We start from the raw sequence: 12,910 nt of genomic DNA on the forward strand, positions 1-12,910 counted from the left end.
CACAATGTTCGAACATTACCAGTTTTCGCAGTAGTTGGCAACTGCAGAGTTGTTTAGTTTCTTAAAGTGAAAACGAAAATCAGCGAACCCTGTTGGATGAATGGAGGTCATCCAGAAGAGCGTGTGACCACTGAGCTGAACATAATACGTTTAGATTCTTGCTAACGGTGTTTCGAAAATTAGTATGAGCAATGAAAGCATTGTATTGAGTTAAAGAAAGATTATATTGACATAAATAAATGATTCATCATCCTGTAGTTTGTCTTTATACGGATTATTCTAATTATTTATCTGGTACATTGAGTATGAACAATATGTTTGGTTTCATTTCAGGTAAAAGATATGGTTGCTTTTTTTCCGCTAACTTCAAATTTGTGCCTTCAAGAATATTCCAACAAAAAGAAAGTTCCTCGACTTGTGCGGGAAGAAGGTAATTGCTGTTGGCAGCAGAATAAATTACCCACTTTGGGAAATTCGAAAATGGAGAAATAAATAAATAAACGGGATCTTTGATGCAAGTTTTACTTCATTTTAGTACTGACTAGGAAAATTAATACAGAAATCAACAAATCAGTCAGACAATACAGTTCTGCTCGACTGTTTGTGGAAAGATCTTCACTTATGGAATATTCTTATACATATTGTTTCAAATTAGTGATTAATGAACACGTGGAGATATGGAGAAATTTTAAGGAACTTTGTATAAGAGACGGCCTACACTTGAATAGGTTTCTTATCAGGAGTCTTGTAAAATTGTTTGGTATGAGTCCTAATAGAAGGAGGCAGGGAAACTAAATTATGATGGTAGGGAACAGTAAGAATCCGTGTGTAACATCGATGATATTATCTAACTGTGTTAATGAAGTGAAAGGGCATTATAATTAGTGGATAACGAGGGGAGAAAGACTTTGTATACTTCCGGTTTGGACCTATCAAGCACGTGCAAAGATGACTGCATGAATAAGACACTACATAAGAAGAGAGATCTGTACGTTGTCCAACTGTGTCAAGCAGACTTAAAAGAAGAGTATACAAAAAACATGCCAGTAACTTATTATGTCAGTACACGAATTCTAGAGGTATAACAAAGGAGTAGAGTTTATTGCCGTGGTCAGATTGTAGGCATTAATGACACCTGGTTCTCAGAGGCAGACATACTAACTTTTATCCAATCTAATGGATGCAGTATTTTTATTGAAGGTAAGGTAAGAGATGAGGGTGTGTGTTGCTAATGATATTGCATGGCTTGAACATAGCTTTGAGACATATGACTGTAACAAAAGTCGCAGTGGGTTTGAAGCCATCTGGTGTGAGGTGGAGTCTACCAGTGTGAAAATTGAGCTGTTGCGAGACAACTTCATCAAGCAGCATATCGCAGAAGGAACTGGATATCAAAGAGTGTTAGATTTGATTATAGTGTCAGAAGTGTTTTCATTTAAAGACGTAACTATTCTTCCTGTGGGTGGTGACAGTGATCATGTAGTAGCAATCGCTTAGGAAGCAGCTAAGATTATGAATGTTCCATTCAGAAAAGATATTCTCTGAACTACAAAGCAGGCCATCTGAGTGTGCAGTATGCTGGATTCCGCACCGTGCGATCAGTTGCCAGTGAACCTTATAGTACTAATAAAAGACAAAAACATGGCTCTTGGGTAGAGGTTGTGTCCTCTAAGTAGTGCAGATCTAAGGTAACTACGAAGCTGAATTCGTATTCGTATAAGCCCTCTTTTCAATTTTTAGAAACTTTTTGGCTATGAAATGAGGATGGATTTATAATAATATGTCCTATTTCTATTAATTTATTTCACCAAAATGAAGCCTTTTGTTTTATTATTTATTTATTTATTTTTATCAACCATTAACCGTAAATGACAATTAAAGCAATTGCCGTTACGAGAGCAGACGAAAAGGTGTTTTTAAGTTTATTTCGACGCATGCGTAGTGATCTTTAGTTTGCCAACGTGTTTATGAAGATGTCATCTCAACAGGACGTATTATTTGATACTAAGAATTCATTTTTTATCGGGAATTTTCAGCATTGTATAAATGAAGTGCAAAAGATTAAGGTATCCAGTTGTTTCTTTTATTAGTTTAATTGAGTGTAGAGTTTATATATACTAGATATTAGAAAATAACGTTCTGTGTTATCCTCCAATGTATGACGTAAGATAATTCAAGGTTTGATGAAAGTCTACAATTAGTTCTGTTAAATAAAATATATTCTAATTTGCAATTATTTGTGGAATCTATCTTGATTGGCATGCTGCAGGAAATGTGAATTAATTAAAAAAAATGCCCATGCAGCAAACATCATTCCTCTGGAAATTTCCAAAATTCGATTTCAAGTAATTCCTTACTTTTACAATATTCGATAATAACAACAAAATGATACTTCCATTCAGTATTTGAGCGGCTGACCATGGGGAGGGTAAGAAAGGGACTTTTTTTGCTCCCAGTCGCTTTAGAAAATGCATTTATATCACTGACAGCTTCGTGGGTTGTGTGAAAGGTGGGGGAGTGACAGGGCCGGCCATCTCGTCGGTGCAGTGGTTTCAATGCTCCCGGGCTGCACGATCGAGTGGGCACAGTCGTACACATTTGCGGAAACGTATTTTTTGTTTTTTTCTTCTAATTTAGCTTATAACTGAAGGGATTTCATCGACAGGATTTTAGGGCTCCCTTTAATAATAATATTTCTGTGTTTCTCTATTATATTAGGGTTTTTGCTTAACCCTTTTGATGAGTTTATGCAGTGTATAAAAATTAACAAACATGATTTCGCTTATACCCTAAAATGCCTGATTCGTCATTAGTTTTTTTTCCTAATCTGTTACACATTTATATCATTTGGCTCGTTATCGAAACAGTTGAAAAAATATTTATTATATTCTTTATATATAGTTAGTCTAGAGTAAGGGTGGGCAACCCTTAACATGCCTTCCAAACGTGGCACACCAATGACTTTTTTACATTTCAAACATCTTTACTGACACATATTTTAACTTAATATAATACAATTTTATTAATTACAGCTATACCAAATAAAAATGCAATAATTAATTAAACTCTGCCAACTGTTTCATAAAAATAAGTAATAAGAAAATTAGAAACAAATATCCTATTTCTAAGCCATCGATATATTGCCACGATATACTGATGTACAAGTTTTGTCCAGTTCAGTTGTTGCATTATTCGTCAGGCATCCGGACGTGGCGTGACTCCTTTACCATCATTTGATATATATTTTCATGTTTCGTAAAGAACGTATCCGTTTTCTAAAGTGTATTTGAATTTGGATTTTATTAAATCATAAGTCATTAAAATATGGATTGGAAGTATTTATTGTCAATTAATTTATGACAATAAATGTAAATTAATTTGTCAATTTTTTATTAGATATAAAAGCAAATTTCCTTTACATTGATTTTCGGAAACTAAAGTTTTCAGTTTTTTTCATAAAATCCCCGCATATATTGCAATTGCTATTTCCTGCCTAGAGAGCAGTTTCCTTGTGTGCATCCTACCCAAATAGCACCATCTGCTTTCCCATTATTTCAAGCAAAAATTAGCAGTAATTTACAAGACTTGAGATACTTAATGAACAATCCTTCACAAATGACTAATGAACAGACAGCCATGGTACTAGGCCAGTAAAGATATGTGCATATGATTGGTGCGGTATTAACAAAAGGTTGCGCGAGTCAAAGATAAAAGTCAGCAGACAATTTTTTAATTGAAATGGTAATTCTTTTCAACTAAATTCAATATCTGAAAGTGAGATAACAATATTCACTATATATTTCCTAGCTTTAACACGTTTACGAATTTTAACACTTTCTGTTGATTTTTATTGTTGCTCTGCATTTGAGCTGGGGGGACAGACTCCCACACATCTAGTTTTTAGTGTTTGCCAGTGCAGCATATGGTTTTGCTTGCTGCTAAATAGCATAGTTTTTTGGGGAAGGGACATGCAATTCATTAGTTAGTGTCATTTTTATCCCAGCTCTCTCTCTAATTGCACTATTTGTTGAGAAATATATTACACAGGCTGCAAATGTTTGTACCTTATTCAGTGATACAATAAAGCGACCTGCTTTTACTTGCGTCTGCAGACATATTGGCTAGTATGGAGAGTGCGTAGTTTGCCACGGGATCTATTGCCATGAGCGAGTCACTATTGCCATCAGGTGAACATGATTAAACTTTTTTTTTTCTGTGCGAGGTCACGCAAAACTTTTCAATTTCTTTTTTTCGCAAAGTAAAATCAGGGGTGCGAGTTATACGCAAGGACCAGTTATATTTCAGTAAATACAGTAAGTTATTTTTAAAGCTATGTGAAATGTATTATCAATATTCAGGATTATGAAGTGTTGTCTGCACGTGATTAGATCTCAACTACATTAATTTCAACTCAGTTAATAGTGATAGATAAGGGTGAAACTGATGTACTGAACTAAACAAACAAACAAAAATCCACATTCCTTGAGTGTTTCTAAAATTTTGTAATATTGTAAAAAGTATGTACATATTTAACTTTTTGTTAATTCATGGGATAAAAATATTTAATATTATTTACTTCTTCGACAGGCAAAGCCTAACCTATAATGTCCATGCCAAGAAAATATCCCTCTGGGTGTCAAAAAGAGGAAATCAGCAGAAAAGAAAAAAGAAGAAAAGCAAAATCTCAAAACGTTGCAAGTAGATTTGTTTTCATGGCTACAAAATAAATCTGACAATGAAATTGCTACAATTTCAGCAGTTGTGATTCAAACTTCAACTGAAGAAGAAAACTCCAAACAAGCTACACAATATTTTCAACGAAAATGTAGAAACTGTGGGATTTGTCGAAAAAGATGCGTCTGATTATACAAATGTTTTGGATACAGCAAATAACGATGAAAACAATAACGATGGTGATCAAGTGAATATAAATGATCCAGGTTTGTGGCCAAATATTATAACTGATAAATTTAGATTATTTTGTGTTAAAACTGGACCTAAATAACATCATCAAGACGCATTTGTTAAGAATGTTGTAGGTAGATCATTTTCTACATCATACTATTTAAAAAAAAATGCCAAATGGTGAAACTCAGCTTCGCAGCTGGTTAGTTTACTCAAAAGCTCAAGACTCAGTATTTTGCTTTTGTTGTGTATTATTTTCCAAAAGAAGAGGAAAAGATCAATCAACACGATTTATATATGGTTTTAATAAATGGAGAAAACTGTCATCTGTAATTCGAGATCATGAGCTTTCTGTTTGTTACTTTAATTCTTTTATTGCTTGGTAAGAATTATTAAAAAGGCTTAATTTATGTTCGACTGTTGACAGAACAAATCAAATTAATATAAATAAAGAAATGGAACTTCTAAAATTACTATTCCAAAGAATTGTAGACAGTGGCGCACTCAGGATTTAATCTTGGAGGGGGCCGAGCGCTCAGGATTTAACCTTGGGGGGGGGGGGCTGAGTTGAGTAGACGTTTTGCGAATACACACTACACATCGCATACGACCTATAACTGAGCATCTGCAGTGATCGCTAATTCATAAGTAGCACACAACATAAATAAAAAAAATGAATTTTAATTAGGAAAAGATTTTTGGAAATTTTTCTAGTGTTTTTTCCTTTTCTTTGGGGGGTGCCCGGGCCCCTTGGCTCCCCTCTGGGTGCACCACTGATTGTAGATGTAATTCTATTTTTAGAAGTAATCTATCATTTCGAGGATCCCATGAAACAATAGGAATGCCGAATAATGGAAATTTTTTAAGTTTAATAGAATTAAGTAAATATGATCCTGTGCTAATGGATCATGTAAACAGAATTAAAAATACGAAAAAAAGAATTGTGCATCATTTGGCGCATAGATTTCAAATGGAAATTATTGCTGCATTAGGTAATGAAGTCCTTAATAAAAATTGAAGACGATATAAAAGTAGCCATATATTACAGCATCCAAATGGATTGTACTCCTGATATTTCTCACAAGGAACAAACTTCAATAATTATTAGATATGTAAATTTTGAAGACAAAAAATTAATTATAAATGAGTCATTTATAGGATTTATTGAAGTAACTGATGTGACTGGTGAAAGACTAGCAAATTCGCTTTTAAAAAGAATAGGTGAGCTTAATTCAGATATTATGAATTGTAGAGGGCAAGCATATGATAACGGTAGCAATATGAAGGGAACCTATAAAGGCGTACAATCTAGAATAATTAGTTTAAACCCTCATGCAATTTATGGACCTTGCTTATTACATTCTTTTAATTTGATAATTTGTGATGCTGCTTCCAGTAGCATATGTTGTAAAATATTTTTCGGAATATTGCAACGTTTATGCTGCGTATTTTAATAAAAATTGTCCTTAATAGTCCTTAATAAAAATTGAAGACGATATAAAAGTAGCCATATATTACAGCATCCAAATGGATTGTACTCCTGATATTTCTCACAAGGAACAAACTTCAATAATTATTAGATATGTAAATTTTGAAGACAAAAAATTAATTATAAATGAGTCATTTATAGGATTTATTGAAGTAACTGATGTGACTGGTGAAAGACTAGCAAATTCGCTTTTAAAAAGAATAGGTGAGCTTGATTCAGATATTATGAATTGTAGAGGGCAAGCATATGATAACGGTAGCAATATGAAGGGAACCTATAAAGGCGTACAATCTAGAATAATTAGTTTAAACCCTCATGCAATTTATGGACCTTGCTTATCACATTCTTTTAATTTGATAATTTGTGATGTTGCTTCCAGTAGCATATGTTGTAAAATATTTTTCGGAATATTGCAACGTTTATGCTGCGTATTTTCTGCATCTACAAAAAGGTGGGAAATTATACAAAAGCATTTAAATATTACGCTTAAACTATTATGTGATACTCGATGGGAAGCCAAAATAGACGCAGTCAAAGCAGTGTATACACAGTTTGAACAAACTTTTAATGCCTTAGAAGAATTTATTGGTGCAATTAACGATAACACAGCAGTACCCAAAGCTAAAAGTCTACTAGATTGATTACAAGAAATGCCATTTATTTTAAGCTTATTTAAGCTTACAATATTGGCAAACTATTTCAAGCAAAAACAATTGTTCTTGACTGCTTTTAATTTAGTGAATAAAATTAAAAATGAAATCCAAAATTTAAGATCAAAATTTAACACATTTTTAGATGACGCAAAAATGATAGCACCAAACTTGAATATTTCTGAAGACTTCCCTGAAAAAAGAATTCGAAAAAGAAAAAGATTATTTTCCGAACTAGCAGAAGATGAAGTTTTACTAAACCTGGTAGAGGAATTTAGATGTCACTTTTTTAACGTTGTGATTGATACCGTTATTGTACAAATAGATGAGAGATTTAAAAATATACCCAATGTTATTTCTTATTTTAAATTAATCACTAATATAAAAACATTAGAAAAAAATGAACTAGAAAACCGCTCAAGGGATTTTGTAAAATATTATAGTAAAGATGTAAATGAAGACTTAATCCTGGAAATTGATTTGTTACAAGAATTGATCTTGGACCAAAAAAATGTAAATACCGCGCAAGACATATTGCAATATATATTAAATAATAGTTATAATGAACTATTTCCAAATGTGCTAACTGTATTGAAAATTTTCTTTACGTTACCAGTTACTATAGCAAGTGCAGAGCGTTCTTTTAGCAAATTAAAATTGATAAAGAATTATCTTCGATCAAGTATGTGCGAAGAATGCTTAAATGCACTTGCTATATTAAGCATCGAAAAGGAAATTGCCAAAAATTGTAATTTTTTGGAAATGATTAATGACATGGCAAATAAAAATTTGCATATTTAAATAAATACATATTAAGCAATATACGTGTTAGTAAATCTAGGCCCCTAAATAGTAAACCTATTTATTTTTTTTATGTGCTTAAATTAATTTTTTTATTACTTTAAACAATAATTAATTGTTAATAGTTTTTGTGTGCTAGTTGGTGAGCCAGGTTACTTTTGTTTGTGTTAAATATTTATTTATTTTAATTATTTAATACTTTTGTTTTGTGTTCAGTAAACGTTATTTTAACCTGTTATATTTCGAATGTGTTTTTTTTGTTTTCCTGTGGCAAAATCATTTGCAGGCAAGAGGTTTTACAATACGTTTATTTCGAATCCTTTAATTTTTACCTTTGAAAAATATTTTAGGACCCCAAAAGGTTTCTTGGGCCCCGGGCCCCTTTATAGAGAAGGCCGGCCCTGGGGAATGATGATGTGTATGGCTCAGTTGGAGTCATACGCATCATCACTTACGGAAAAGCGATTGCTATAACTTCTTCAAAGGAACATTGATTGTGTGAGGCTCACACAGAGCTGGTTTTATCATTAGGTGAACCTATGCAATCACCTAGGGGTGCTAAGACTTCGGGGCTTATGTTTGTGTGAGTATGACAAAATATGTAGAGAGAGACAATGTATAGGGGCACCTAAATTTTCTCTGCCTAGGGGCATCATACTCTTGGACCTGCCCTGGGGTCACACTAACACATTGCTTATTGGTAGCCCATTCCACTCATTTAAAAAAAAAAAATTTAAAAAAATCAGCTTATGCCTATTTGTTCCCATATCTACTCATTTAATTATAATTAAATCAGAGAAATACATAAATATATATAAACACAACCTAATCATATAATGTAGCTCTTAGTTCATAGGTACCACTCACAAACTATTCACCTTTTTGAACCTTGAATCCTTACCACTTATTTCCATCTCTGATCAAAGATGGCTGTTCTGCATTTCATATCGGAATAGATTTAAGTCCCCAATGACATTATCTACATATTCCAAATAGCTGATTCTCTCTCTGAAAGATATCAACCCAGTTTGAAAGTTAGTAAACTTCAAAATGCTAATAGTTTATTATTACTTATATTATATATTATTTGTGTTCTGTTTACAGTCATGCATATGCATACCTATGGTATGTAGATTGAAATGATTTTAGTAAATAATTTTTATTTTGATGAATGGTAAAAATTAATATTTATTTATTTTAGAACCCTGAAAAGGAAATGACATTAATTCTGGAGTTCTGGCCTTCTGTAATTTTTTTTTCCTTTTTTTTTTTTTAAATGTAAACCTAGACACTGGTAGGCATTTAACATGCATAAGATGCAAAATGACTTGGTGTTTAATTTGGCATGATAGTATAAGAGAGAAGTTTGAAAGACATAGTTGGAAAAGCTGTGGGTTCAAACTTGCCATGTGAGCAATACCTAGATGGACCCGAACAATGTTGAAGATGAATTGATTGCTAATTAAGTATTAATTGATTGCTAATTACTGTTATGTAATAATAACGGTAATATAATAATAATAAAATGAATATGGGAGGGCAACTAATAGACTGATGAGAGACAATGCATAGCCTCTCCCAACCAGACTAATACTCCTCCCCTCATGTAGGGCACATATTCATGGAGGGACCTTCTCAGTGATACTGACTTGTTTCATTTTTCCTTTTTTTTTGTTTTCTATACTTTCCGTGCATTATTTTCTCTTTTATTTTTTCCTCCTTCCTTACTCTTAGTCTTAAGTGTAGTGGAGTTAACTTTCCTTTTCCCATAGTTTACAATAGCCATCGTAAACTATGGCTATCTATTTATGCTGTATTATTTAATTCCTATTCTTGGTTCTATCTCTTACTCTACCTTCCATGACTCTATATTCTTATACCTGAGAACACTAGAAATTCATTATTTATTAAAGACTACGTCACTAGGCCTCCTTGTGGTATAAGAAACAGTAGTACTTCCAGTAGGTCTTTAGTTAATCCAAATCCTCTCATTAAATTACAGTCATGGCTCTCTATGCATTCCTTATCTTATCTATCATTTAGTCTCCCCCCCCCCCCCGCGCTCACAGGATCGAGTTTATTTCGAAACAGTGCATTGCATATTAAAGATCAGGCGGTACTCATTGAATATAAATAACAAGCATGTTTATTAAATACTAAGACTGAATATACAATGCATGCAATAGGGAAGTTGCTTCTTAATGCTACACTGTATATGACAAACTTCTACAGCATACTTCCACAATTATGTAACATATCTTACAAAATTACTGCAATATAATTTATGACTCCTATTTTAAGTAAACTAATTTAGAACAGAATCACTATGGTAATTTTCTGTAATTATCCAGCATAAAGTCTTAGAATTCCTTACAATTAACAATTAAACATTTTGCCCAATCACTTCTTAGGAATTTGCTATGCTCTGATCAATACACTTATTAATTCCAACCATAAAGTTGCATTAATTATTTTCAGGCTATAATTATCTTATCACATTAAACTTAGCAGTCCATTAAGGTAGTTCCCTTACATCGCATAAAAAAAAATAATATACAGCAATTGATGCAAATGAATTCTTTTTGCTTTTAGTGCACGACTTCTCTATTCGTCTCAAAGTCCTTAGCTTCCTTTTCCATCTCGGGTTTTGAGTTCTTTCCTTAGAGGTTTACGGAGCACTGGCATTTCATTCAGAACGATTGGCAGGTCTGGAACGCAATTTCCCAGTGTCTTGGAGCTTCGGGCAAAGGGGATGCAGAGTACATGCAGATTTGTCTGATCGGCAATGCATTGGGTCCGGCTCAGCTGCTCCCTCCATAGTTAATCGCTTCTGGTAACTGTCATTTCTGATCTGGATGATTTGCTGTGGATCGACCTCCACCTCGTTACCTCCTTTCGACTTCTCTCTGTTCTAGCCTAAACTGTCGACCTCGATGGTTGAAGATCCCAGCCTTATATTCAGTCTTTTCCGGAACCTTGGGTTAAAGATTGAAATCCCCGTACCTTCCTGTGCAAACCCTGGATGTAGGTTTTGGAACCCCAGATATTTCCTCGTGACTCTTGATCTAAAATTTCCGCCGACTTCTCTTTTCTCCCCTTTCGTATGTCTTTAATCCGTTTTACCGGACTGTGGAACTATGTTTGAATCTTGCCGCCCCTTTCTCCACTGACCTTGAGGGTCGTCTAAGACTGAACGTGCAAACAAACAAAAGGGCTCTCTTATAATTTAATCAGAGCACTAACATCATAACTTTCTGATGGCAAGGGCATTGCCCTTGGCTTTACCACTTTGACATTCTTTGTTTATGCAAGCGAGCAAGCTAATTCTCTTTGGGCTTTATACGTAGGCTTTTAGTATTCCATTTACAATAACAACCAAAAGTTATTTTTACAAGTTTTTCTAGATCTGACCTCTGTAAAAGTCGATGAAATAAAAAAATATAAAAATTTATGCTGCATCGAATTTTACACTAGTATCTGAAGTAACTTTGGCATTCCACTTCTGAGAGACTTTATTGCTTGTTAGATAGTGGGTATCCATAGATGGCTCTGTGGTGGATAGGTGATCCAAAAATCCCTTTGAGCATAATTCATTCTCACATTTTTCGAAGCCCTCGTGAGGTCCAACCAAGTACAGACACCATAGCTACATCATCAGATAAGATAACAGAAAAAAGAAAAAAAGAAAATGCCTTGTGCACACATAAATACATTATATTTCTTTGCAAAGTCTAGATATCAAAAGATATGTTTCGGTGATTACACCACATTTTTTTATTATTCAGTTATATAAAACACTGAAATGATAGTTCCTGACAAGTTTCGTAAATCGTAGGATTTACATCTTCAGGGGGTAAATAGTATAACTTAAAGTTTAAACAAGAGAATTAATAAATACAAATCATAACCGTCTGGCTATTCATAAAACTCAAATAACAGAATGCAGATATATAACGTTATTGACATTGAACAATACTGGACAATGTCACGTGTTCTTGTTCTCGTTTCATACAGTCCGAGCTCAGATTGAGGTAGAATTTTTATTAGAGCTGACCACACTTGATGGAGAATTAAACCTTGATTTTTATTGCATTGGGTTGGGTTTTTTAGCATATTAGCAGCTTCTTTAAATTTTCTTATATACTGTTGTTTTCTATGTATGACATTGTCATTTTATGCCAGAGTACATTGTGTCCAGTGGAAGTGGTATGGAAAGCAAGACCCTGAAGATGTAAATCCTACGATTTATGAAACTTGTCGGAAACAATTATTTCAGTGTTTTATATAACTGAATAATAAAAAAATGTGGTATAATCACCGAAATATATCTTTTGAACCAATTAGCCACAGAAGTCTATGCCTGCCAGTCTAGATATATCGTAGAATAATCATTTCCATTATAAAATTTACTCATATTATTATAAAAATGAGTAAATTACTAAATTACAAAACTTCATGCTACTCTTTTTCTTCCATGATACTCCTATCTGCAATTATGAATTTGTGCCCTAATTTTCAGTTCATCTCCTGCTCAATTATCTCATCTGTTTCTATCAAATCATACACCGTATCTCCATTTGTATGATAGATTAGCAAAATAATTTATTCTTTCTGCTGATATCACTATCCTGCCATTGCAGTTGTTAAAGTTATCCTTCTGTAATCGTTCTTGTCACAGAGCAAAATACAGCTCTCTTTGGCTTGCTCAGATAATTTTATCTGATAATCTAATCTGTCTTCATTACCATGACCATCACTCTTTCAGCTTGTGCTTTATATGACTCATGAGTTTGCTAATGATGTTTTCCTTGAATTTTTTTTTTTCATGACATATTATGTAGATTATGCAAGTTGTTTTTCAATTATCAGTTTAACTTTCATCTGATTTATTCTCATACTGCTGAAAGTGCAGTTTGACACTCTTTCCTTCCTTTCTGCATTGAGTGATTCCCTTCCTTTCCTTGTAGTTTCTCATCCCATGGTACTGCCTTTAGCTGTTTGTGATCATGCAATCTTTGAGCTGTGAGATGGCTAAGTATTTTCCATTAATTACTTGCTCTATAGT

At 33.4% G+C, this 12,910-nt stretch overlaps 1 protein-coding gene across 1 annotated transcript in view; it reads left to right on the forward strand.

The window, feature by feature from the left end:
* The first annotated feature begins 1,952 nt into the window (after positions 1-1,952).
* The window catches only part of epsilonCOP (coatomer subunit epsilon), a 145,905-nt gene continuing 134,947 nt past the window's right edge, over positions 1,953-12,910 (forward strand). The window contains exon 1 of the mRNA XM_090406607.1: positions 1,953-2,066. Coding sequence (XP_090262733.1) covers positions 1,968-2,066 — 99 coding nt within the window. The 5' untranslated portion in view covers positions 1,953-1,967. The remainder of the gene's footprint in view (positions 2,067-12,910) is intronic.

Source organism: Typopeltis vanoorti, chromosome 16 (genome assembly GCF_054136105.1).
Source record: "Typopeltis vanoorti isolate ZY-2024b chromosome 16, IOZ_Tvanoo_1.0, whole genome shotgun sequence".
Lineage (NCBI taxonomy): Eukaryota > Metazoa > Arthropoda > Arachnida > Uropygi > Thelyphonidae > Typopeltis > Typopeltis vanoorti.